This window comes from Diadema antillarum, unplaced genomic scaffold (genome assembly GCF_040938485.1).
Source record: "Diadema antillarum isolate AM-2024a unplaced genomic scaffold, OU_Dant_1.0 scf00000132, whole genome shotgun sequence".
Taxonomy (NCBI): Eukaryota; Metazoa; Echinodermata; class Echinoidea; order Diadematoida; family Diadematidae; genus Diadema; species Diadema antillarum.
The window spans coordinates 45,110-72,564 of NW_027271021.1; the positions used below are offsets into that span (position 1 = coordinate 45,110).

The window sequence follows — 27,455 nt, forward strand, 5'->3', positions numbered from 1 at the left end:
AAGAGGTAAAATGTTTTCTGTAAGAAAATTACTGCTTGCTAAAACCATATTCGATAGGTGACATCATTCACTCTCCTGTAGCTAAAAGCTGTGAAATTGCTACATAGGCCTACTGTGCAAAGTGACCGACTTGAGAATCTTTATTAATATTATTGCTGAAATTAATAGAGAATTCTTCAGCTGACGGAACGAGGAGCTGCGTTGTAAGTTACACCTTACTCTCTTCTAAAAAGAAAAAAAATCGTGTCTTGTAAATCGAAACAAAAGCATTGCAGTTCATTGTTTTTCCTTTGATAATAACTTGATTCGCAGATCAAGATCATTCATATGGATCCGGGCTAACTCGGCCCACGGGACAACTCGTCCCACCCGTCGAGGGTGGGCCGAGTTGTCCCACCCGTTGGTATCGATAGTGATCGTGAGCGCTTGTCTGTGTTTGAGGTTATTTTGTCTTTGTGACGTCTTTTTTAACCGTAACTTTTATGGAATTGTGCTCAGTGGTTTCTGTAAAGAATATTTGCCAACTTTTGGGGGATACAACGACGTAAAAATGAAATTTCAGACGTGTTTATCGCGGTTCGCGATCCCCATAGGTTCACGTTCATTTCGCGCGGTGGGCTAACTCGGCCCAGCTAAGTTTTAGCTGTTGTTTTGTCAGTAAATCTCCGTAAAACTATCAATTTTATCATGTATAAAGGTGTATTCAGGGTACCTTCAACTAATTTCATCTTCGAGGGAATTTAATTTTGCGCATGTTTGGGGAAATGTTGGATATTTGTTCGCATGGTTTCATCTTTGCCGTATCCGCACCGCACCGGTCTCGCCACCAGCAGCTCGCTCACACATCTCTGTGGCAGAGCTGAGCAGCGCCATGCCCATGCCCACTCTCGGCGAGGCACGGGGCGGCGCGGGGCACCCGCGCGAACGGCACAGAGGGAGCAGCCAGCCACTCCGTAAACGTAGCTACGGATACGGGCGGTGGTTGAAATTGGAGGAAAAGGCGTCATTTGCTGCACTTCCAATTTTCTCGCGTGAGTATTAAATTCTATGCAGTAGTCAGTTGGCATTTTCCTATCCATTGTCTTGAACTTTGAGCTGAGAGCTAGAGAGGGAGCAACTTGTTTCAACTCAACTGTGTTTGCTGCAACATCGCGTGAATTGGGCTGAGCTGGTGTGCTACCTATACCGCCAGCCAATGCCAAGGTGAAAGGGCAAGGGTTTCTGCTAAAGGCTGGGCATATAGGGGGTTGCTTGACTCTTTTTTTTTTCTGATTTTTTTTTTTTGTCTTTTCTTTTTTTCTGATTTTTTTTTGTCTTTTATTTTTTTCTGATATTTTTTTTTTCCAGGATGACTCAATAATATGTATTCCAACCTCATGCAGTTTGCAGTTGTCATTTTGCTGTTTTTCTGTCTATCCCCCAGCATCAACGTTATTATTATTAATGATTGATACTGAATTTAAAAAAAAAAAACACACACACACACACAACACACACATAAAATAACGATTTGGATGCATGCTGTATTGTTGGCAATTATCACGTGACTCGGATGACACTATTCGCAATGTTGGGACACTGCTCCTTAATTTACGAATATGTAACATTTGTGAAATAGTACAAGTTTTAATATGTGAAAATGTCACCTTTTTGTGTCTGAAATGATTTACTAGTACTATGGTGAAGTCTGTTTTCAAAGTGATATTTATTCAATGTACTATAGATTGTACTGTAATACTAGTTTTGGAACTACATGGCATTAAAGATCAAAAGTGGGATTTTTTTTTTTTTGTAACACCTAGACCTTTCGACAAAGCTTAACATTTGCTAATATTTCACATTTTTTCTTACCTGCGCCTAAAATTGTAGATGGCCTGTAGGCCCACGGTAAGACAGCAAACTTGAATTTGTTGAGCTTCTTGGCTATTTCATTCTTTTCAATCTCAGATCATTATGTTGTTCAGTTTGTAATTGTATAGGTTCATAGGTTGACACACATTCTCATTGACCTGTATGCTGTTTCTTTTTATCGCCCTCATTTATGGTTATTTGTCTTATACTGTATTGCAATCAGTGGAAAACCAATAAATACAAAAAATATCTACAAAACACCTAACAATAATGTCAGAGCATTGATGTGACCAGAAACTAATTTTTTGTGTAGCTTTGGTTTGTTGTTGTTGTTGTTTTGTGTAGCTTTCCATATTTGTAGTTTACTTTTCAGACATACCCCTAATGAATTATCCACATTTAGTTTTCCACACAACCTAATTCTCTCCACTCACCTCCACACCTACGTCCTCAAAATCTTTTGATCTGTTTCCATTCATGTTCAACTTCACCTTGTGATCACCTGTAGGCCCTACCTTTATTTTCCATCGGTTCCTTCGGTCCTCGGGTGAAACTACTTTCCTCCTTTCGTTTTGGTTGATTTGTCTATCTTATGATTTTAATATGTAAATTAACTACCCTGGAAAAAGTAAGTGGGTAGCATTAAGAAAGAGTCTACCACAGGAACTGACCGAGAACAGATCTGCTTTCTTCAGCCCCTACAGCTATAGTGAATATTCAGTTTTGAGAGGACATTGTCTGGTTTTGCGGAGTGACTGAGCATAATGTTGGACACCGAAATGAGTGTTACAATAATGCAACATTTCATGAAGTGTATCTGGATTGACATATGTACAATAATCTCATTTCCTGCGATGCACCTCACCTGGGGCAGAGTTCATCAATTGGCAACTATCTGGTAAACTGCATGTATGTTTTACAGGTAGGTCAAGAGGTGAAAATCTAGAAGAAAGCAAACTATCGACTGAAGTAGGCCTATTAACTGAAGTAGGACTGAAGTCAGTGTCGTAATGGTTCCATGACATTTGCTCCTGCAACAATTGTTCACTTGAAATTCTGCATGCTAAACCAAACATAAATTCTACAAAGGAGCATTACTCTAACCCTACTCCTATCACAATCCTAACCTTGATCCCAAGTCCTTGGAGAAAATAATACACCAGAGCAATTGTTACAAGGTCACAGGAACAAATGTTGTATTACCGTTATAACACACTATAAAATGTGGTGGAATTAAATTCACATTTTATGAATGCACACTATTCACTGATGATGAAGTGTGATGACTCTAAAAAAAATATGTTTTTGTCACATACGTTTTTTAATCCATAGTACAGCGCTACTTGAGACCTTTTTTTTATTAAAGATATCAAATTTGTCTACATTGAACATCAGTGTAGATATGCACACACTAGTTGTTCTATGTAAATATGAATTCGGAAAAAAAAAATGGTGTGCAATTCACATGAAGTACTAGTATGCAGTGTTTCAAATCAAATCTCATTTGACACTTGACAAACACATTGATCGCACATAAGAAAAGAATGGGTTGATGGAAGAGTGAAAGAGAGACGGGGGAAGGAAGCGGAAATATTGGCAGTAGGCGATCTATAGAGCCAGACGAAGAATCATAAAAAAATACAAAACTTTACAATGCAGTTGTGGAAAGAAAGCTTTGTACACAGATGATACTTGGTAATGTGATAATTGAAAATGAAAGTACCAGGTAGAGAGAGATATACTCTGTATATACAGTACATATATAAAAAGAAAATTACAAAAAAGAAAAAGAAAAAGAAAAAGAACTTGACGGTTGGCCATTATCGTGCAGGTACAGGTGGCAGAGGATTTTTCTCTTAAATTAGAGTAAGGATTCCCATGGCAAAAATGGCAATGTCATCAAAACAAAAACAATTCCTTTTTATTTTTGAAAGTACACACAAAAGGTAGGCCCTATACAATCATAAACAAGGCCAATCTAGCTAGCACTACATTTCATTAGCGGTTTCATGATCTCAACCATTCAACCAAACCATCCATATCTACAGGTCAAATAACTGACCACTGGATATCAAACAATTTATTAATTTCCACGGCAATGCCCATAAACAGATTCACCCCTTTGACTTTTGCTTGTTTGTTTTTATTAAGAAAAAAGGTAACATTTATTGGACATACAGAAATAACTTTTGAGTAGAACGCAGATCTATACATAAAATCAGCAACAACAACAGCAGCAACAACAAAACATTTAACAGTTAAAATCAAATGCATATAATGACCTTCATGTAGTTCACATTGAATGATCTGCTACATAATTTGATTTCTTCTCTACTGGGGATACGGAGTGGCCGGCTGCTCCCTCTGCCGCTCGCGCCCCACGCTCCGCGCCCCGCCGCCGCGCCTCCCCGAGTGGGCATGGCGCTGCCAGCTCGGCTCTGCCACTGTGTGTGTGAGCGAGCTGCAGTGGCGAGACCAGTGCGGTGCGGACACGGCAAAGATGAAATCATGCGAACAAATATCCAACATTTCACCAAACATGTGCAAAATTAAATTCCCTCGAAGATGAAATTAGTTAAAGGAACCCTGAATACACCTTCATACATGATAAAATTGATAGTTTTACGGAGATTTACTGACAAAACAACAGCTAAAACTTAGCTGGGCCGAGTTAGCCCACCGCGCGAAATGAACGTGAACCTATGGGGATCGCGAACCGCGATAAAAACGTCTGAAATTTCATTTTTACGTCGTTGTATCCCCCAAAAGTTGGCAAATATTCTTTACAGAAACCACTGAGCACAATTCCATAAATATTACGGTTAGAAAAGACGTCATAAAGACGAAATAAACTCAAACACAGACGAGCGCTCATGATCACTATCGATACCAACGAGTGGGACAACTCGGCCCACCCTCGACGGGTGGGACGAGATGTCCCGTGGGCCGAGTTAGCCCGACCCCATTCATATCATTTACTCACCACGGGCACTGCACTGCACTGCTCACCGAGCATGATAGGTTTCCACTTCCCAGTGTAACGTTAGTGTGATCCCGCCCGTGTCATTTGTTGTTGTTGTGATGCACTAAGTTGCCCACTAAGCTTGCACTGTACTGGCAATTAATGACTAGAATACTGGATGTCTAAATGTGGCATATTGTGGATGTTTCACAAAGAAGTTAAAAGTTCAGATCAATATAAAATTGTAGGATGCCACTGCACTGGTTTCTCGTTCCAGTTTTTAATATCAGCCCTTTAAATCCATGTCAAATTGTTCATGTTGACGAGTTGTATTGAAATTTACAGAAAAATTCCTCCTTTTCGTTTTGTCACGTTCAGGATGTTTGTCACATAACATGGTGCTAAATCACTCATGTAAATTTAAACCCCAACCAATCTGTAGGAAGCGTCGGCATCTGCATTACGACAACTTTCAATGTTGTCACTCGACTCGTAGCTGAGAAACTCACTCTTTAAAGTCTTTGTGTAAATAATCAATCTTGAGTGATACACGTCATTAAAACCAAAACAACAACAACAACAACTGATCGCAAGGCTGTCTGAGTGTCTGCACAATCTGAAACTGAACTTAAAGTTAATATAAAGTCTGGAGTTAGCAATAGCATTCCATCATTGAATTAGTAGAATCTATCGGAGTATCAATATCATCACGGGATGTATCTTTTAAGGGACTCGCCGCGCCACGGGAGCTAAAAATTGATATATATAAATTTATAATGATTGTGGCAACTAATAAAAGAAGTCAGTTGAGAAATGCATTTGTGTGTGTCTGTCTGTCTCTGCCTGTTTGCTTGTGGTTGTGTGCACTGCACTGCACTGTAGGAACTGCATTTCTCTTCTGACTTCCTCCAACTTCCCATAATACGTTGTGTTTCTAATTTTTAGCTCCTGATTACTTGAAAGATTTATCACATTCTGTAATTTTAGACAGCTTACTTTCATTTTCAGATTGTGCAGGCAGCGTACATCATGATTCCTGAGACTTAGTGAGAGTGTGTTGTTTTCAAAGGTTGTTTTTTTGTTGTGCGTGCCTGTTTTGCATGCATGTTTTGCATGTAAAGTAGTGACAGACAAAAGGTAAACCTTGAGAGTAGTAAGAGGGTAGATCGTATCACCGGACGCTTTTTTTTTTCGTGGCTTTGAATTCCGTACTCAGAGAATGAAATTTTGGCTAAAAATAACACCACTTATTCACAGACTCCTGGAAATTACGAATTCAGTTAACTTATGTCAATTGTTTGCTCCAGTTTTTAGAAAATATGCTTCAAACATACCCCTCTAAAAAAAGTTGTCTTTTTGCGCGCTGCAAAATCGCATTGTATCACTGGACACGATTTTCACAATGAAATAATCAATGTCTTTTGCACCTAAATCGTAGTCCTTGCACCAGAATCACAATTCATCCCACAAATCACCGTACACATTCTCACCGAGTGAATGACAAAGAAAAATCGACAAATGAGGCTCAAATTTCGTATTTTACGGTAAAATGCCTGTCTTGAACATTTCAAACAGTTCACGGCTGACGCAATAAAACCTTCTGAGAAATCGACAACTTCTTTTTTACATGCTTTGTCTATGGGAGCTGCATGCGCGGATGACGAGTTGCGGGCCCCTTCCTTAGCGCACAACTACGCATCATTCGCGTTTGAAGACGATAGCCACAAATTTCCGATAACGATCAGTGAACTTTTGGTTCTATTGGAATCTTCAGCATTGTTCCTGTATGTGAGTGGGATTTCATAGAATTTCAGTCACGAAATGTGATTCAAACATGCATTAAATATTTACTATGACGAGGTGCAGGTCACTCAACTATAAATTTTAGGTAAAATGTGAATTTCTTTGTGTTTTTACATTTTTATGTTGCGTTTTTTGGTGATTTCAGTCCACACAAAGTTCTGTGAGGCTAATCTACGAAGTCTCGCTCGTACAGAATGTCATTTGTACACAAAAATGTGCGTGTCCGGTAATACCATGCCTGTAAATACTTGTTCTAGTGACTGAGTGAGCTGTACAGTACAGACCTTGAGCTCTGGCAGTGTCAGCGTTGCACTTGTTGCACACCTAAAGAGGTTATATACAGCCTGAAATGGAGTAGCAAGTTAATACTGTATGTACTACAATGTAGTAGAGTGCTATTAAACTTGCAGTACACCCTATACACTTGTTCTGTGAGTTTACAGAGTGAGGTCTGCCATGGCTGTGAAAGGCATAAGAGGGATTTTGCCCTTCTCAGTAGTGTATAGTGGCAGACCTTGTTCCTTGAAGTACAGTGGACTCCCATTATGATGAAGTCCTAACAACTGACAGTTTTCTTTTGTTATATCAAAATGTTGTTACAACCGAACAAAAATGTAAAAATACTTTATGTACATAAAGAAGTTATGTTGCAGCCTTAATTTTTACTTTGTTGTAACCGGAGTTTCGTTATATTTAACCATGTTCACTGGAGTGCACCGTAGTAGCCAAAGAGTGCATATTTATGACCCTCCTGCACAGGGTGAACGAGGTCCGCCATTGGCAATTGCTAAATTCTCCTTGTGATCACAGACAATGATATAGTCCTCCCTGTCAGGATGTACATTGTAGGCAGTGAGTGTGTAACCTCTTTGTGTGTACCTTTGCAACATGTAACATATTCTCACATCATTCTATACAAATATTCTATAGATGTAAAACGTGGTGGGTTAGGAATACACTAACAATTTGGGAAAGAAAGATGATTTGTAAAATCTAATCACATTCATAGAGTGTATACAATGTACCTTCATATTCATGTGTAGGACCCACAACTTGCAAAGTGCCTAAAAAAAGTTGGGCTACAGAATTAAATAGTTCAGATCTACTGAATACATGGAATTGGTGTACAAATTGTATCTTCATTTAGATTTGAAGTTTTGTGATACTCTGAATGATGATGGTAACAATTCATATACATGTAAGCGACATTCAGGTAAGATCCAAATTACTGCAAGTTTACCCATGACAAGAGAATTTTTTTTTTTTTTTCGCTGTTTCAGATACTGTATGGTGCAGAATTCTTCCCCTGATTTCACATCTCATCAGTGGCAATGGGGTCTACTGGACCATTTGAAGCTTATCTCAAGCAGAATCTGGGAAAGGTAAGTGCATAATATTGTGTACTACTGTACTTCAGTACAAGGGAGTAAAGCTGTTATGCTTGTTTCATGTTGTTCTATTGTTTTTTATTTCTTTAAATTTTTGAAATACGTGACTTTAACCTTTTCTCAACAAGATTTCCATCTAGCCTTTGCATTAGATCCACCCAGTTCCCACAGGCCATGGATTAATTATGCATATTTGAAAACCAAGAGAAGTACCTGTACTTCAATAATGGGATCGTAGGAATTTCTTTCTTTTGTTTTTATATATTTTCATATACAATTGATAGCGAAGAAAGTGAATCTTCCACAGTGATAAAATTTTATGCTGATTTTGTATGTATCTTCTTGTGTGCCCTGTGCTTAATTCATGGGAGAGTGAGCATATCTTTGTATGGTTTTTTTTAATGTATTTTTGTAACCATTGGTAGTGAAAAAAAAAAAAAAATCTATCTGTAGGATAGTGTTTTACTAGCATGCTTTATCCCATAAAGCCCCTTTTACACTTGTGTTTCTTAACCCCATACTTTCTCTGAACCAGGACTATCGTTAATCCCGTACCAATTTTTTCAGCTTTTTACACTTGCCAATAAATCCCGTACTAAGATCTTGTCCTGGGCTAAAGAGAAAACTGACCTTTTATGTAATTTTACACTCGTATAATTAGTCAAGTATTTTGTGTGGTTCAGGCTTCGTCTCCGTCGCTGGAATAGCCCTGGATTATTTCTTCGTTCTGTTTACACTCGCTTGCTTGGCACCGCAATAGCAGTGCTAACCCTGCTTTTTTGCAGGATCAGATAGTATGGGATTATCGGTGGGGCTGGCCCACTTTGGCAAAAACTAGTGTAAACTGAAAGTGGGCTAAGGAAAGTCCAGTACCAACGGTGGGGCTAAGGCCCCCCTTAGCCCTACCGTACGGTACTAAGCAAAAATTTGCTAGTGTAAAGAGCCCTAATGTTTCTCTCTTGTGTGTGTCACGATGTGAATCAAAGTTATTGTGTTGCAGACTAAATGTTAAAGTAAAAGTGTACTCTGAATAAATAAACGAGAATAAATAGTTTGTCAGATTTGCATTGGTATTTCTCATGTGGAAAAGTTGTTCCATCAAACATATTTAACGTTTATTTTTATCATAAGTCATCTAAATTTTAGTGTCAGGTCAGTTTCAACTGTCAAGACATTTTTTCAAAAGATCTAATATGACATCTACTATATGCTCACAAGTCTTCAAATGTCTATACTATATCGTCGCTGGGATGACAAGACCTTGTATCTGAAATTTTGGTGAAAATGAGTTTTTTGATTAATGGTCAAATAATGGGTTAAGTGATGTCCAGGCCAAATCCGAACTGTCTTACTCCAAAAATGAAGCCACCACAGCATGTCAAAGGAAAGGCTATCCCATTCGCTATAGTGCTTTGGCCGCCATGTTTTTTAGCTCTCCTGAACATTTGACTTTTTGTAGATACGAGGTCTTGTCGCCCCAGCGACGATATGTTATGCTTCCACCAAGCTGCTCTTTACTGTACAGGGGGTTGAGATGATTACAGGCCTCTTGGCTCTGTCATATCATTACAGCATTTCATTCATCATTATGACAGTTGATTCATTGCAATCATCCTCCATCATGCTAGTTTCATAATGACTTTCTTGTTTGTCCTTGTTCTACAGTATTCCAACAGAGACCAGACGCAGAGAGACATCCTCAATGTCTTGTCAGCATTCAAAGACTTGCGACCAAAGATGGACGCTCATGGTTAGTGACTCTTTGGATTCAAGTCTTGTATTCCCATCAGACATGCCCCATTAATAGGGCTGCACACTACTGTACCTCTTTTTTTTTTTCTTCTGGTCTGACCTGTGTGTCTGACCAATAGGTACCCAGTTTTTCCATCTTTTACTGGTTTATTCCTTGAAAAGTTACTGGTCCAACAGTGATTTTTACTGGTCCTGGACCATCAGACCAGTGCCAGTGTGCAGCATTGCCATTAATATGTTACCTTCATGACATGCAAGAATCTGAGTGAGCTACTGTATACACCGGATATTTCGCGAGCTTTTTATTTTCACGAATTTTGCAAGTCAGGTGCTATTCGCGAAATTAATGACATGGGAAAATAATGACTCTGATCCTGATATGAATGTGACGCACACATGTACATTTCTCCGTTCAGTACAGTACTCCATGATCACGATTTAACCACTTGTAAAATCATCGAGTCAAAAGGGGCCTGATAGTCTGAGAGCTGGCTGCTGGTCAATTTACCCCATCAAGCCCAAAAGGTTTGACCCCTCAGAGTTGCTGGGGCCACCCTCCTCATTAAAAAAATGCCCGTCAGCCTGGTCCCTGAGGGCGGGTTCGGCCCCCAGGGACCCCCCGAAAAGGCCCTCCGGCGGGTGTAATTTACCCCATGGAGCCCATGGACCAAACTTGGCCTATATGAATGTCCTATGGGTGTACATAATCAAAATATAAAAACTGACAAAATATCTGGTCGGGAAAGGGGTTGCCAGACCGCTTGTTTGCAGGCATAAAACCTTGTTTTTGGTCAAGGAGTCTGCGCCAAGACTACACTGTCCCATAGGCCCTGTACTGTAGCGTCCCCCAACAGGCTGACAGACAGTGCCAGTTAGTGCATGTGGTAGTCTTGGCGCAGACTCCTTTACGCGCAACAAGGGTTATTGCCTGCAAACTACCCGTTATACCCTGGGACCCAGGGTAGTTTGCATGCATAAATTGACCACACACACACCCACCCACCCCCCCCCCCCCCCCACACACACACATACACACACACACACACACACACACACACACACACACATACACACACACACAATTATGTTTACACATGATGCTATGTACAACTGTATATACCATAACACTAAACATGTTACAATTATTAATAGGTTTTTCATTAATGCAGCCATAATACCTTGCACATAATAAATGTCAAACCTATAAGATGTTCATACCTTTTGAATGTTTTACATGGATACTATCAATTGATACACCTTTAAGGAACACTGAAGAAATTTGAAATTTGTGTGAAGTTGTATTAGGTTTTATTGGCCACACAGCCTACTCTTTCTGTATGATGTATTCACCTTATGAGACTCAAATAGAGCTTTTCAGAAAATGCTGAAAAACCTTTGTTGTGAGTAAACTTCAGTTTAAGACCAACCACAACAGCGCTAAAGGCCAGTTGTATAACACATTTAAGTAAACATGTTCATCAACCGTGCATTAAACATAACTCTAATAAAGTTTATGTCAACAAGTGGGATGCAGCTTGGATTACTTCTTTTTCTCCTGCTTGATATCCTCTTTTAGATACAAATAACAAGTCTCAATCCTAATATAAGATTCCTTTGAAAACCTCAAACTAATAACTTTTTGTGTTTTTGGCTGATAAAAACCACCCTTTGATGTATAAAATAGGCAAGGATTACAGCATCCATGCCAACATTTCCTTTATTTGACTCTAATAAATTCCAAATCAGAATAAACTGCATAACATAAGGAAGGAGCTTAATGGTTTTGGAAATGATATTGATCAATTTTCATACTCAGTAGTGCATGTCACCTCGTAGTTTCGGACAAATATCTGCATATCTATAATACTAATGAACATGTAATTACGGTGTTCTATATACATGTATTTCTTCCTTGGAACCTCAAATAACAAGCTTCACAATAGAATGCTAACTTTCTGTAATGGAAATAAACAGGCCAAGAGCATTTACTTTGATCTTGTGTTCTCTTCATCTCTTCAGCGCTTTTTTTTTTTTTTTGGTCATCTTCTTATTTCTGGAGATACATTTTATTTATAATAGTTCCCAGCCCCACACAAATGGTGTCACATACTGCAAACACTGCCAATGACCGTGACCAGTACACACCAAGTTGAAACATAATAGCTCTCTTTTTATATAGCATATAGGCTGAAAGTATTAACTTGGTCTTGTGGTCTCTTTATATCAGCAGTTTTGTCAACTCCTTATTTCTGGAGATACACTGTACTTCATCTTCAGTTGCCCAGCCCCACACAAACAAAAGTCAACCTACGGTGTCACACACTGCAAAGAGCGCATCATAGTATATGATTGCCGTTAACCCGGGACATATACACACAACGTGAAACATAAAATTACCAGCTAAATGAAATGTTAGCTTAATTTCTTTTCTTTAACAATAGCATGCACGTTGAGAGCATTTACATTGTTGTGTTCTCTTTTATATTAGAATTTTTGTCAACTCCTCATTGAGATACTTTGTCTACCCCCCTCCCCCCCCCCCCCCAAAAAAAAGATAATACTTCCAGGGTGTCACATACCATTCTATATACAGTTACAATGCAGGTCCTAGTTCATATTTATGATTTAGTTGCCATTCAAAACCATGGCAATTACACATCAAACCATGCATCACACTCTATGGAAGACTAAAGCTTACAGATAAATTACGTATAATGTAGGCCTATGATAAGCATTGCACATGTTTCAGTTGCAGTCTTATGATTCCTGAACTGACCAGTATTTGGCATGAATTTATTTCATATAATATAAAACATAATTTCACATTTTAGTCTATCATACAGTATAATGCATGATTTGAGAAACTGACGTCTACTCACAACAAAGGGTTTATTTCAGCATTTTCCAAATATATATATGTATATATATATATTTGTCTTATATGGTGGATACATAATAAAGGGTAAGCAGGTTGTGTGGCCAGTAAAACAGAATACAATTTCACACAAATTTCAAAATCTCTTCAGTGTTCCTGCTTGAAGGTTCACTGATAGTATCGATGTAAAACATTCAAAAGTTATGAACATAATAATTATAGGTATGTGCAAGGTATCATGGCTGTATGGAGAAACCACTGGTCATGTTTTGTGTTACGGTATTCTTAGTATACATAGAGTCATGTGTGAATGTGTGTGTGTGTGTGTGTGTGTGTGTGTGCGTGTGTGTGTGTGTGTGTGTGTGCGTGTGTGTGTGGGTGTGTGTGTGGGTGTGGGTGTGTGTGTGGTCAATTTGTGCATGCAAACTACCCTGGGTCCATGGGTATAACGGGTAGTTTGCAGGCAATAACCCTTGTTGGGCGTAAAGGAGTCTGCGCCAAGACTACTACATGCACTAACTGGCACTGTCCGTCAGCCTGTTGGGAGACGTTACAGTACAGGGCCTATGGGACAGTGTAGTCTTGGCGCAGACTCCTTGACCAAAAACAAGGTTTTATGCCTGCAAACAAGCGGTCTGGCAACCCCTTTACCGACCAGATATTTTGTCAGTTTTTATATTTTGATAATGTACACCCATAGGACATTCATATAGGCCAAGTTTGGTCCATGGGCTCCATGGGGTAAATTACACCCGCCGGAGGGCCTTTTCGGGGGGTCCCTGGGGGCCGAACCCGCCCTCAGGGACCAGGCTGACGGGCATTTTTTTAATGAGGAGGGTGGCCCCAGCAACTCTGAGGGGTCAAACCTTATGGGCTTGATGGGGTAAATTGACCAGCAGCCAGCTCTCAGACTATGAGCTTTCGATCCTAGCAGAATCTCTGTCAGAGGCAAAATGACAAACAGCCAGGGACAGCAATCACTACACACAACAAGAACAGTCAGTGGAGGGCTAAGGACACAGAACAAAGAAAGCAAAAGGGGAGGGTTGGAGGTCATGGGCAAGGAGCCCAACAAGTGAAGGGAGGGGGATTAAAGGAGGGTAGACTGATGAAAGGCAGAGGAGGGTCAGTGATGATCCTGAGGAACATGGGGCAACCTTTGAAGGATATTAAAGGATGAATAGGGAGGCAACATCAAACAAGATTAGGAACAACAGATGAATAAAAAAAGAAAAGAGTGAAATAGCAACAGCAAGAGTGGGAGACTCAGCAGGCAGCGAGCCCTAACCTGGTGTATCAAGAAGTGGCAGTAAAAGGAAGGTAATAGTCAACCAACAAATGCAAGTTATCAGTCTATTTACCAAATATTCAAAAAGATATCAAATTATAAAAATGATTATGAAAAAAAAAAGGAAAAGAGGAAAATAAGCACAAAAACGAAAGGGAGAGAGAAAAATCAACAGGAGGTCTCAATTTACAAAAATTTAGACTTGCTAGATATATGGCGTATAGAGTATCTGAGACATTTGAGAGTGCCCATGGTATCTATTTCCTTATACAGTGCATTCCCATTATAGCGAACGCAGTTATCACGAAATTCTCAATACAACAATGTAAAAATTCAGGTCCATAATCATCATCTACTCTGTATATATATACACTGTATCTTCATATACTTTACTGTTCGGCTATAACGAAAGAACACTGCCAGTCCCGAGGACTCTGTTATAACTGGAGTCACCTGTTTGTCATCACAGCATCACTGAGAAGTTACCTGTCGAGACATTGAATGAAGTGTATCAATGAAACAATTCTGTATTTCATTGAGATTAATGTGCATTTATATACTGCATATTTCCCGTTCTGGAGATCATCTTCCTCAAAACAAAAGCTATTTTCAGTAGAATTATTTGCTGATTGTAATTGATCAGTGAAATTTCAGCTCAATAAGACTTGTGATGAGGTTATACCATGTAACCATTAAAATGCTTTGTACTCATTGAGAAGTATCTTTTTTTTTTTAATAAATAAATGAATATAACTGGCTTGATCTTATGCATGTGACTGTTGTAACTATTGTATAAAGTGTTGTACATTGTTGTGGGGAAAAAAAAAGTCACACACATACACATAATTTTCCTGTGTTTATTTCTTTGTTTTCTCTGCAGTGTTCAATGATGGTTCAAGGAAAGAACTGCTGTGTGTTGATGGAACCATCCCAGTCCTGTACAAAGGTACTTCTTTGAAGGCCCATGGTGGAAGAGGAGAAAAACATTGCTGACTGGCATTCAATTGACCGGAATATGTTTTATAATTTGACAGCTAGTCGGTTTTAAAAGTATAGGGGGAACGTGTGGCGTATGTCCTGAAGTTCATTCATATCTATATGTGTAACAAGAAGATGTCTTCATATTTGTCTGCAATTTTTAAAACTGGCTCTTCAAGTTGAAAGTGTTATTAGACAGTCAGCTCAAGTTAGGTATGAGTGGCTTCACGTCATTTTAGTGACTGACCATCGTCCTGCAGCAAAAGGCACTTTCACATGTCGATGTGTCTCTAAAATGTTATTGTAACTGTTCATTTTGTTTTTAGATCCATCATTTGTAAGAATTTCTTAAAAGTAAAGAAAGCCCATTGAAAATGGGTTACCCCAGAGAATTTGCTGTTTTCCCCTCTATCAGGCAGTTGCACTTGCCTACTTTTATACCAAACATTTAGTCCACCATTGACTGGTGTTCTGACTTTGAATCAAACAGCTCAAGTATTAGCTGATATGTTTCTGAATGGTCCTACCCCACGCTCTTAAGGGCATTTTGTTGTGCTATTTGTTGTAGTTCTTTCCTTGTAAATATGTATAGAGCACTCCAGTTATAATGAACATGGTTATAACAAATTCCTGTTACAATGAAGAATTCAGCTCCCCAAATTTTATTGTTATTATATATTTTTATGGATATATACTTTACTGTTCAGCTACAACAAAATTTTGATATAACAACAGAAAACTGCCAGTCCGTGGACTTGGTTATAACAGGAGTTGCCTGTATTAGTAAAAAGCCTTCCTCTTTCGTTGTGATACAGGCAATACCTACAATATCCCGGTCTGCATATGGATCTTGGAATCACACCCTCACAACCCACCCTTGTGCTTTGTGCGCCCCACCCACAACATGCTGATAAAGCCTTCTAAACACGTGGATGCCAATGGTAGGGTCTACCTACCCTACCTTCACGACTGGAAGCCGGTAAGTATGAGAGCCATCTCTGCATATGAATGCATTGAAGAGGATGGGTGCTTTGAAAGTAAACTACATGTAGTAGTTGAACCATAAAATGCAACATTCATGTTTACAAACAGAGGAGTGTTACCAAGTACCGTAAAGTTGATTTCCTTCAATTTCCATAGTCTCATGGTCTCTGCCTCTGCTTCTTGTGAAGATGTATGCATGACTGTTTCTATTGTTCAGGTAAATTTTGCAGCTTCTCACCTACACCTTCTTTGCCTGCTATTGAAAACAAACAAACAAACAAACAAACAATCAATTGCCAACGTTAACTATTGTCTTTATTGTAAGTTTCCAACCCTCTACGAAATGTTCATTTCGTTGATAAAATGATTACCGGTATTTCGTTGATGAAATGTTGTCATTTTCATTACGAAATGATCATTTCATCGAAGAAATGACTGATTTCACAATGAAATAGGCCATGCGACACTTGGCGCTCCATGCAAATTATCCATGGTTTAAACCATGGTTTCAATTGTACCACCTTCGTGAATTCGGGCCAATGGGTACATTAAGGGGCAATCAGTGTTCATCCATCAACCCATTTCCGTCTGAAGTGCCATGTATATTGAATACAACTAGCATGACAGTGGTACTAACGGTGTGAACCCGTAGAAGCTTTTGTTGCTCAGTATATTGGGCTACAAACTAGCAATCCAGAGATCTCTGGTTCAAATCTCCTGGCAGCTGTGGTTGCTCCCTTAGGCAAGACACTTCATCCTCATCCTTCCCAGGGAACTTTAAAGCTAGCAGTCCTGTGGTTGCTTGGTTACAAGCATTCATTGCTTCCCTGGCATCTGTGTAAAACAAGTCATAATTCATGTCAGTTCAGTTCAACCAGACTGCATGCGTAGATAATCACGTACAAATGAGTCCCAGTTTAAAGTATGCAAAACATTTGATCGTTCTTGTTAATTCTTCATGCTGGCTGTTGTCTCACACTTTATCAAGTATTTTTATACTTCCGAGCAAATTGTGTGTTAAGAGGAGAACACATAGTATCATACATGCATCTTATTCTGACTTATGCAGATATATGGTGGCAGGTAACACATGCTATTGCGTAAATGTTGCCGTAACATTTGATTTCACATAAAACTTGCTTGCATAGGGGAAATAAAAAAATCTCTCTATAAAAGATGAAAATAAAAGTTAAGCTTCACTGGATGTTTGTATTTTGTTTTATTTGCTTGTTTGCTTTTTCCACTCTTCCATTTATATCAGAACAACTCCGACCTGATAGGCTTGGTCCAGGTGATGACGGTGGTATTTGGGGAGAGCTCTCCTGTGTACGCCAAGTCATCCGGTCAGCCCCCTCCAAGGCCATCATATCCCCCTAGCAACATGCCACAGCACTCTGGCTACCCCCAACCCCATCAGAGTGAGTCGTATGAGAAATCTATTCATCCATTCATGTAGGCGCTCTTAGTTAGTGCAGTAACATGCTTGCCATACACCTGTGTTGTCAGTATTATCATGGTGTTTCGGCATCATGTGATATAGATTTGATGTTATCATAATCGATTCATTGTGGATGAGAAAGAGGTATTATTGCTGTGTAGAAAAAAGAGATAATGATGTACCACCTTGGACATTATACATATGCAACACATTTGTGTTACAGCAGGCAATGTTTTCACAAGTTATTGATATTGTGCAGGAGCTCTAGGAGAAATGGCGCTGTTGTGCTGTTGCCATTTCTTCTCTCCTGTGATTTTTTAAAATTTTGTTGGACATTGACTGCTTCCTTCCTCAAATCTTGTGTCAGATGGGGAGAGTTACGACGTTCTTGAAAATGCCAAATTGTACCACATGTACCACATGCGAAATGTACTGCATATACGGTATGGCATTGGTCACCTGAAACTTCAGTCACTTTCTCCCCGAGTGCAACAAAGCTTCTGGCCAAATGTCAGTTCAGTATTTGACTTAAAGTCTATGACAAGCTGACAGTGAAAGTGTAACAGTCATAGCTCTCAACGTACCCTCAAAATATCTCCAAAATGCATATAAAAGAAAAAGGAAGTTCTCGTTTAACAAAGTAGCCTCTTTAGAGCCGTGTGTTGTTCTGTTTGATTGTTTTTTGTTTGTTTTTATGTTTTTTGGTTATGATATTACTCAGCATTGTAGTCAGTCACTGTTAATTGTAAAAAAGACTACTTATTAAACTTTCATACCCTTGTTCCAGCTTCCTACATGCCGATGCCTATGCCGACACCACCATCTGGCTCCTCGCCTCACTCCAGTTACAACCAGGCCCAGTACCCTGCTCCTACCAGCTCCTATCAGACACCCCAGTCTGGAGGCTACACAGGGAGTTACCCAGCGACATCCGGCTACCCGTACCCTGGAGGATACCCAGGGGGAAACCAGGCAGCCCAACCCTCACAGCAACCTGCAAGCACCCAGCCGTCCTACAACCCATCGGTCACATCGGCCACCACAGCAGGTCAGTGTCAAGGGTAGAAGCGGGTCCCCCCCACCCTCCCTCAGCATCATTGCCTTGCTAGATCATGTGATATCAAAACTTGCAAGAATGTATTCTATGTGTGTATACCTATGTATCATTAATGGGGATAGAGCAACCGTTTGATACAGACCAGCCAGGGAAAATAATGGAAAATCAACACATTTTTTTTTTTTATTCAATGAGTATGATAAAGCAAAGAATTTGACTCAAGCTCAACTGACTAATCATCAATCATATTTAGTTTAGTGGTGTTGTGGGTATTAGCCTTCACACACTTCTTACAGACTTCAGTTTGCTTGTGAAAAAGCTCCTCATACACTTTTAGGGACTTTCTGTGATCCTTCCCCAGGAACCATATTTTTGGTGGGGGTTTTATGTGTTTTTCCTTTTCTTTTCTTGGAGGATATATGCACGATTGTATATCCAAATATGAATATTGATATGAAATACTAGTCTCAAGAATCATAAGATTATCCCATCTGAGTATATGTTGAGTTTAATTGCAAAACGAGTTACATGTATCTCCATTCATGTAAATTTGATATATTTGCAAATAAAGCTGCTAAAAAGCAATCAAAGTAATGAGACTTGTGAATATGTGAAATTTGTAATCATAACTTCAAGATTATTTCATATTATGCACAAAATGAGATATCACTCATAAAATGCAGTATTTTACTCCATCTGATAATGGACCTTCATTGTACTTTAAAATGTTTGAAAATGGTGCTCACCCCGATTTGCAATCGAACTCTGTGTATGTGCCCGTGATTTTTATCATAGCTACTATTATCACTCAAAGCACTGAAAAAATGGTGTGTGCTTACGTCGATGAAGGGCAGTTTGTCAGTCAGTTGCAAGACTACCACTGTTATGGCCCGTTGAACTCAATTTTGAATCCTTTGTTTTGTGCTGCTACAGCATCGCGTCCAGCAGTCAACAGCCAGGGCAGCTTGTCTGACGACACGATCAAGGCCTCGCTTCAGACGGCTGTGGAGGACAAGCTGAAGCGTAAGCTGAAGGAAAACTTTGACAAATTCCAGGCGAGTAGATTTTTGTAGCTGATTTAACTTCACATTTTGGTGACAATACCGTTTAATAGTAAGAATTAATTGTTGGTATGTTTACCATTCATGATGTCAGAGATTTAGCAGAGTGACAGTCTGAAATGGACCAAGTTGATGTGTGCAGCTTGACAACTTGGTCAAGTGAGCAAAACTTTCGTGAAGGCTTACAGTGATGATGTAAGATGATAATGATAATGAAAATGAACTTATTATGCATGTGTTCATGTTGATTATCATCTTGAATAGCTATTGCCTTTAGGATGTTTACATATTTATTATTTTTATGTTTTGAATGAGGATGCAGATCTTTCGTTATCTTTTTATAACATCAGTTGAATTTGGTTTCTGGTGGAGAATCAAGTTCATTGTCACTGGACAATACATATGGCATGCCTGGAATGTTGCAAGATGCGTGTCCAATTTAATATCTAGCTGTGCCAGGTATACTTAAAAGCAAAAGTTAACATTCTGTTTGAACAGTAGCATCAAAGATTCATCCAATTCTAGATCTACAATTATGACAAAAGAAAAAACAAGACAATGGAAAAGATAAGAGATGTGTTCATGATACATGATCCAGCTCTGCCATGCATGCAGTGTAATCCACCAAGTGAGATGGGTGTGAGACAATTGTGCGATGATTACAAGCACACACTCAAGTGGTACTTCACAGACATGAGCATGCATCACCTTGGCACGTAAACCACGCGCAAGTAGTACATGCATGTGGCACTGTGAGGATTAAAGGATTCATGTATTGTTTTTGTTTTTTTCTTCTCTGGCTTTTTGTCTCTCTCTGCAGGCTGAAATGGATTCCCTCTCGGCCACCAAAGACAAACTTCAATCTGGGCAAAGACAGCTGGAGGAAATGATCAACTTGCTCGAAACTGAAACTGTGAGTTCCTTCCCTTCTCTCCTTTTTTTATTTTTTTCTTTAATTCTTTTTATTGGCTCTGGGAAACGAGCTGGTATGCATCGCTGCCCCTGAGTTGAACTCTTTGTCAGTTAGCCTTTGTAAAGAGCTGAGATCTAAGCGAGTAGAGCGGTCTTGAGAATGTGAAGGGTTTGAAAGGAATGTGAGATATGAGGCATTGTTTAGTGTTCTCTGGATGAGAGATTACTGTTGGTAAACACTATCAATTCAGGCACATTAGCCCGTATTCACAAAGGTGGCCCAAGTCAAAACTATGGTCTGAATTTTAGTCCATGGACTAAAATCAGCATGAAATTGGCATACCTTACACACGTTATTATTGGATGTCTGTTGACATACACGATCTGTCACATGCACTTACGCAGAAGAAATTTGCATAAACCATGGACTAGATATAAACTGCCTTTTTGAATACAGGCCATTATGTTAAACTGGAGAACAGAAAGCAATATTATTTTTCCCATTGATCATAGCCATACTGTGTATATCTTTTCTTCTCTTTCTGAATCTCGTAATAATAGCAATCTCACTTACTGTTTGACCACTATGTGTTCCCAAATCTGTGATGATGTTGTAATAAAAGTAGCAGTCCTAATGTATTGAGCCATTTGATACCCATTCTAAAGACCGACTAACGGTTCTAGTGTATTGAGCCATCCCCATTTTAATCATAAAAGCTGGGTTATAAGCAGTCATACTTCAAGCAGGGCACCGACAACTTTTGAACCATATCAACGTTTTCATTATAAAAGCTGGGGTTTATTTTAGTTTCTTCTTTATATCTTTTAATACAACATAGTAATGAGACTATCAGTCCTGTGTTGTTGAACCAAACCCCATTTTAAACACTGACCAGCAGTTTTAGTGTATTGAGCCATCCTCTTGTTAAAGACTTACAAGCAGTTCTAGTGTGTTACCATCCCCATTTTAAAGACATGGTGCATATTAAAGTTCCTTCATACTTTTCTCTCTCTTTCTCTCCCACTCTTACTCGGCATACAGACGACTGTGCAGCAGAATATCCAGCTTCTGAAGCAGAAGGATGAGGAGATTAGAGTGTCACTGTCCAAGATGGAAGGCCGGGACGAACTCAACATAGACGATTCTGTGATGCCTACAGCACCTCTCTACAAGCAGTAAGTCCGTCCTTATTAAAAGTGTCATCAGGTATCTTTTGAATTAAAGGGGCATTCGACATGATTGTCATAATTTCACATCATGTAGTACATAAATCGAGAGCTCCATGGATAGATTTGTGGAATTTATTGTCGTCCTTGAGCAGAGAAACCAATACTCTAAAAGATCTAAAACAAATTACACTGAACAGTGTTGATGACATAGAAGCCTCACATATTTCAGAAATGTAGCAGTGTAATTCCATTGCAATACCGCTTGCTAAGTTCACCTGTGTAGAATCTATATGCATGCCTTCTTCTTTTGTTCTGCTTCCTTGAGCCCCAAGTCGTACGTTCTTATGGTGAGGCTGCCATGTCATCATCCTTGTTCATTACAATTTGTTATAAATTTTGAAAGCACTATTATTCCTTATCCTAATCACTATAAATTCTGAAACTCTGTACTAAGTATAACTAATTTATTGTTGCTCAAATGTAAAAATCTGAAAATCATGCGGAGGTCTCCTTTAATAAAAGAATGAATGAATTAATTTGTTTTGGTGTGCACTTTGTAGGTCTCAATTCACTCCCATGTGTCACGACTCACAGACACTCAAGGTGTCCAGACTGTGTCAGTACAGTACTAGTCTAGCTGTGCTCAAATTGTAGCTACAAGTTGTTGCGTTTGTTGCATAAATTTGACTGAAAACAGCTCACGGTAAAGATATTTGCCAAGAGGACTGCAGTTCTGCTAATACCAGCTTTTCTCAAATATGATTTCCAGTTTGTCATCTTCATACTTTATGCCATTTACTGTATACGCCATATATGTCGCAAGCCTAAATTTTCACGAATCGGGAACTCCCAACGATTTCGCGAGAGGTTAAATTCGCGATCGGGGAGTCCTGTACTGAACGGACAAGTGTACACGCGAACGTTACACTCACATCGGGATCAGAGTCAATATTTTCGCGTGTCTTTGATTTCGCGAATAGCACCCGACTCGCGAAATTCGCGAAAATACAAACCCCTCGAAATATTCGGCGTATACAGTAGTATGTGGTAACATACAGATAAACTGTCTTCTAAGAACAAAAAGACTTGTAGGGGTTATACAACCCATGTATGTCATCTTTAGTGTGCACTCTTCATTATTCAGCACTTTTAATTACAGAATGCCTCATATCTGAAGTCATCTTACCTCTGCTCCAGTACGTAATGTAATTGTCCACTGCTCTTCCAGATTACTCAACCTGTTTGCTGAGGAGATGACAATTGAAGACACATACTACTATCTGATGGAAGGGTTGAAGAAAGATGTTATCAGCATAGATGACTTCACAAAGGTTGGATACCACACACTAATACTGATAATGAAGGTTGATGATGGTGATATGAGGAAGATAGGATTACGATGATAATTGGGATGATGATCGTGCCGATGTAATGATGGTGGTATGATGAGGAGGTTTTTGATTATGATAATCGTGATACTGATATAATAGCGATGGTATTGGTTGTTGATAGTGATGATGGTGATGGTGATAAGAGGAGGCTATGCTAATGGTGATAATGATGATCATAATGCTGGTATGATGATGGTGATGTTATATGGAAGTTATAATTACAATGATAACTAGAAAAACACTCTGAGAGCGCAGACCTCTGCCAAGCATACAGCTAATTTCCACCACTGATCTTGTTCTTCCATAGAGATATCAGTGATTTGCACCCATACGTATTTATAGCATTGTGTGCTGAAAGTCGCCCGATTTCCCAATATAGAAACGTTTTGTTACGTCATAAACCCTCAGCTGCGCGGCGCGCCTTACCTTGGCAGAAACTAGAGCACGCACTTTAGTGCGCACATGCAAACCTCAAATACGCGCATCCTGAACTCCCAAGTTCATTGACCCAACCTGCCAAAATATCAAAAATCCTTCATAAATTCTCCAAAAATTCTTGGATCACTACCAAAATGTAATCATCTGTTATTTGTTTCTTTCTAAACTTTTCCTGCAAGTTTCATTCAAATCCGTTCACTACTTTATGAGTTATTTTGCACACAGACAAACCAACAAACCAATGGTAATGAAAACATACTAGTAACCTCGGAGGTAATAATGCTGATATGATGATGCAGATATGATGATGGTGATGATGATTTGAGCATGTTATTGTCCCCGCCGAACGAGTTCGAGCAGGGGACTATGAAACGGGCTCCGTACGTGTGTGTGTCCGTCTGTCCGTCTGTCCGTCCGTCCGTCTGTGCGTCCGTGTGTGATCAAAATGTTCAAAATGCTACTCCTTCGCCATTTCAAACCCGATTTTGATTCTGTTTGCTTTATATGATAGCACTACATGGGAGCTTTGAAACTTCTATACAGAATTTCAGTTGTGACCTTTGACCTTGACCTTTGACCTATATTGTACATTTTGCTTCAAAATGCTACTCCTTCGCCATTTCTAACCCGATTTTGATTCCGTTTGCTTTATGTGATGGCACTAGGTGAGGGCTTCAAAATTTGTACACAGAATTTTGACCTTTGACTTCTTTGACCTTTGACCTTGATTTTTGACCTATATTGTACATTGCCTACAAAATGCTACTCCTTCGCCATTTGTAACCCGATTTCAATTCCGTTTGCTTTAAGTGATGGCACTAGGTGAGGGCTTCAAAACTTCTACACAGAATTTTGACCTTGGACTTCTTTGACCTCTGACCTTGATTTTTGACCTGTATTGTACATTTTGCTACCAAATGCTACTCCTTCGCCATTTCTAACCCGATTTCGATTCCGTTTGCTTTATGTGATGGCACTAGGTGAGGGCTTCAAAACTTCTACACAGAATTTTGACCTTTGACTTCTTTGACCTTTGACCTTGATTTTTTACCTATATTGTACGTTGGCTACAAAATGCTACTCCTTCGCCATTTCTAACCCGATTTCGATTCCGTTTGCTTTATGTGATGGCACTAGGTGAGGGCTTCAAAACTTCTACATAGAATTTTGACCTTTGACTTCTTTGACCTTTGACCTTGATCTTTTTACCTATATTGTACATTTTACTACTAAATGCTACTTCCGGCGGGGACATATATTACGCACCGCATAATTTCTACTTTTCCTTGTTATCATAGTAATAATGATGATGTGGCGATAGTGATATGAGGAGATTATGATGACGATAGTGCTAATATGGTGATGGTGATGGTGAAGGATGCTGATATGACGTTGTGATTATGATGATGATGATGATAATGTTGATATGACGATGGTAGTCATGATTGGATGTTATGATAGTGATGATGATGCTGATGGTGATTGTAATTATGATATAAGGATGATATTGTGATGATGACTGCAATGGTGATGATGATGACGATGATGGTTATTATGAGGATTATGATGGTTGTAATGGCATACAGATGAGTAATATGAGACCATCACATAATCTGACCAATTGAAACTAAGGAACTAGTTCAACATGTACCACTTTTTCTGTGTACTACACACATTGATAGAATCGGTCATGAATCATGAATAGAAATAAGCTCCACTAACTTTATATCAACATGTTTCTTGCTTAGTCTTAACTCAAAAACTTGCAGTTCACTTGATAAAAATGATGATACTTAGTTCTGAGGAATGCAAGATAGCGTCAAAATGGTCTATTATCTTCGCATGTTACCAGCAGAAATTCAATGACAGTCGTCAAAGAGATAGATGTTTATCAGGGGGTTTGTTCTACAATCAGTAATCAGCCGTGTAATCTTCACCTCCATGAGCAACAAGTTTATGTATACTGTGAAAAGCATTTTAATGTGGTGGTTATAAAAAGGTGATGCATGATTACTCGGGACATAGGATTTATACCTGGCTGAATGTCTACTAAATATACTAAGATTTATTACACACAGTGCAATAATTTGTGATCGTTTTTTGTTTTTTTGTTTTTTTGTCCTGTGCCAAATCTGAACTATGAATCTTTACGCCTTAAAAAAAAAAAAAAAACATAATCATCTTGATGATATATCTCTCTATGATGTGAACAGAATGTCCGAGAGCTGTCACGGAAACAATTTCTCCTGCGAGCTCACATCCAGAAGGTGCGACAGACGGCGGGTCTGCGAGAGATCACGCCGTTATGAGAAGAGACGTGCGCGCGACGTGGACAAACGTGACAGCAGGAAGTCCGACTCTACCACCCTCCGGAGATCCCGAGTCAGGCAGTGGGTAGAAGAAGGCCGAATACTGATACAGAAACTTTGAGTAATGAAAAGAAGACGAATTGTAAATGCTTGTCATACAAGGTCATTGTTAAGGCAGCTGAAGATTAAAACACAAATGACCATTATAAGGATAGTGCAAACGAACAAAACAGATTACAGGCAGTAGAACGTCGCCATAACAATGTATCTTTTTAGCTCACAGAGTTATGTTATTGTATTTCATTAACTTGGCAACCACCTCTTATTTGTTTGTTCTAGCATTTGGCAGACTGGACAAACATTAAGTAGTTTACAAGGTGACAAAGATATTCATTGGTTTACAGTAACTAGTCTGATGAATTCATGGCTGTTATGATTTGATGGCTCCAAAATTAATGTGTGTGATTGTCTTGTCAACAATTTCATACAGAAAGAAAATATGCTGTGACTACATGCGAAATTTAGTTATTCAAGGATATTATTCATTCCCGAGGAATTATTTCAGTGTAGAACATTGTAGTGTAAACATTGGTTTACTTCTGCCTACAAAGCATAGAAGCACTTGAGATTTGTACTTTGTGCATAAAGGACTAGTCCACCTTCATGTACATGTGGATTGGGTAAATGCAGCAATATTAGAAGAACACATCAGTGAAAGTTTGGAGAAAATCGGACAATTTGTTCAAAAGTTATGAATTTTTAAAGCATCTACACAGACACTGCTGGATGAGAGGACTACTACAGTGTATGATGTCACATGCATACAACAATATAAGGAAAATATACAGAGAATTTCACAAAATTCTACTTTTTGAAGAAAGTGCACATTTCCTCAACTCGTCACTGACGTATGTTAAGGGTAATATTATTCCCCCTTGCCTTCTGAAAGAGGGCAGTCAAGTGTTCATTTGTTATATGAGAGAAGTGAAAATATCTTGAATTTTCTGTTTATTTTCTTTATATTATTGTGCACATGTGACATCACAAGCTGTAGTAGTCTTCTCATCCAGCAGTGACTAAGCAGAAACTTAGTCATAACTTGTAAACGGATTGTCCGATTTTCCTCAAACTCTTGCTGATGTGTTCTATTAATATTGCTGCATTCACTCAATCCACATGTCTATGAAGTTGAACTTGTCCTTTAATAAAGAGGAAGGCAATGTTTGTTAAACCTGTAACATCCAAAGTTATACACAACTTGCAATGTATTTGTTCTGAATAACATGATATATTTTTTATTCTGTCAAACGTAGTGAGGAAACGGTGAGACAATCTAAAAGATGTTTTGGTAACGCAGTGCATAATGTGTGAATATTTGAGCCAAACTTTGACACATTATGTTTTGATGAGTGCTGTCCTGAACAAACTGAAAGGCGAATGAATAAAAGAAATCAGCGAACAGAGAATGACATTTGAAACATATAAAAGAGGGCTACTGTCTGAGAAAAGCTTCATGTAAGTAGATCATTTGTAGTTGTTTTAATTCGTCCACTGAACTGCAGTCTTGAGATTATGGAAATTGGGCGAGAAAAAATACTTCAAGAAACCTGTACCCGTATTAACTTCAATCATGTTCTGACTTGAAAATTTTTCTTCTTCTGCTATGAAGGTAACCTTTCAAAAAATGTAGGACTATGCTGATGACTCACTGTCTGTAGAAATACAGTAAGTACGTATTTCCCTTTTCTTGCATTTTGCATACTCTTATGAAACTGTCAGTAGTTTTATGTTTAGCAAT

General features: G+C 39.0%; 1 protein-coding gene across 1 annotated transcript; it reads left to right on the forward strand.

Moving 5' to 3' along the window:
- Positions 1-129: 129 nt before the first annotated feature.
- LOC139720694 (tumor susceptibility gene 101 protein-like) lies at positions 130-27,455 on the forward strand. Its single transcript, XM_071632049.1, has 12 exons — positions 130-203; positions 7,897-7,998; positions 9,670-9,754; positions 14,800-14,865; positions 15,713-15,876; positions 17,143-17,299; positions 18,107-18,367; positions 19,310-19,431; positions 20,258-20,350; positions 21,392-21,525; positions 22,748-22,850; positions 25,562-27,455. Exons 2-12 carry the CDS (start codon positions 7,948-7,950, stop codon positions 25,655-25,657), a joined length of 1,332 nt encoding a protein of 443 aa, XP_071488150.1. The 5' UTR covers positions 130-203; positions 7,897-7,947; the 3' UTR covers positions 25,658-27,455.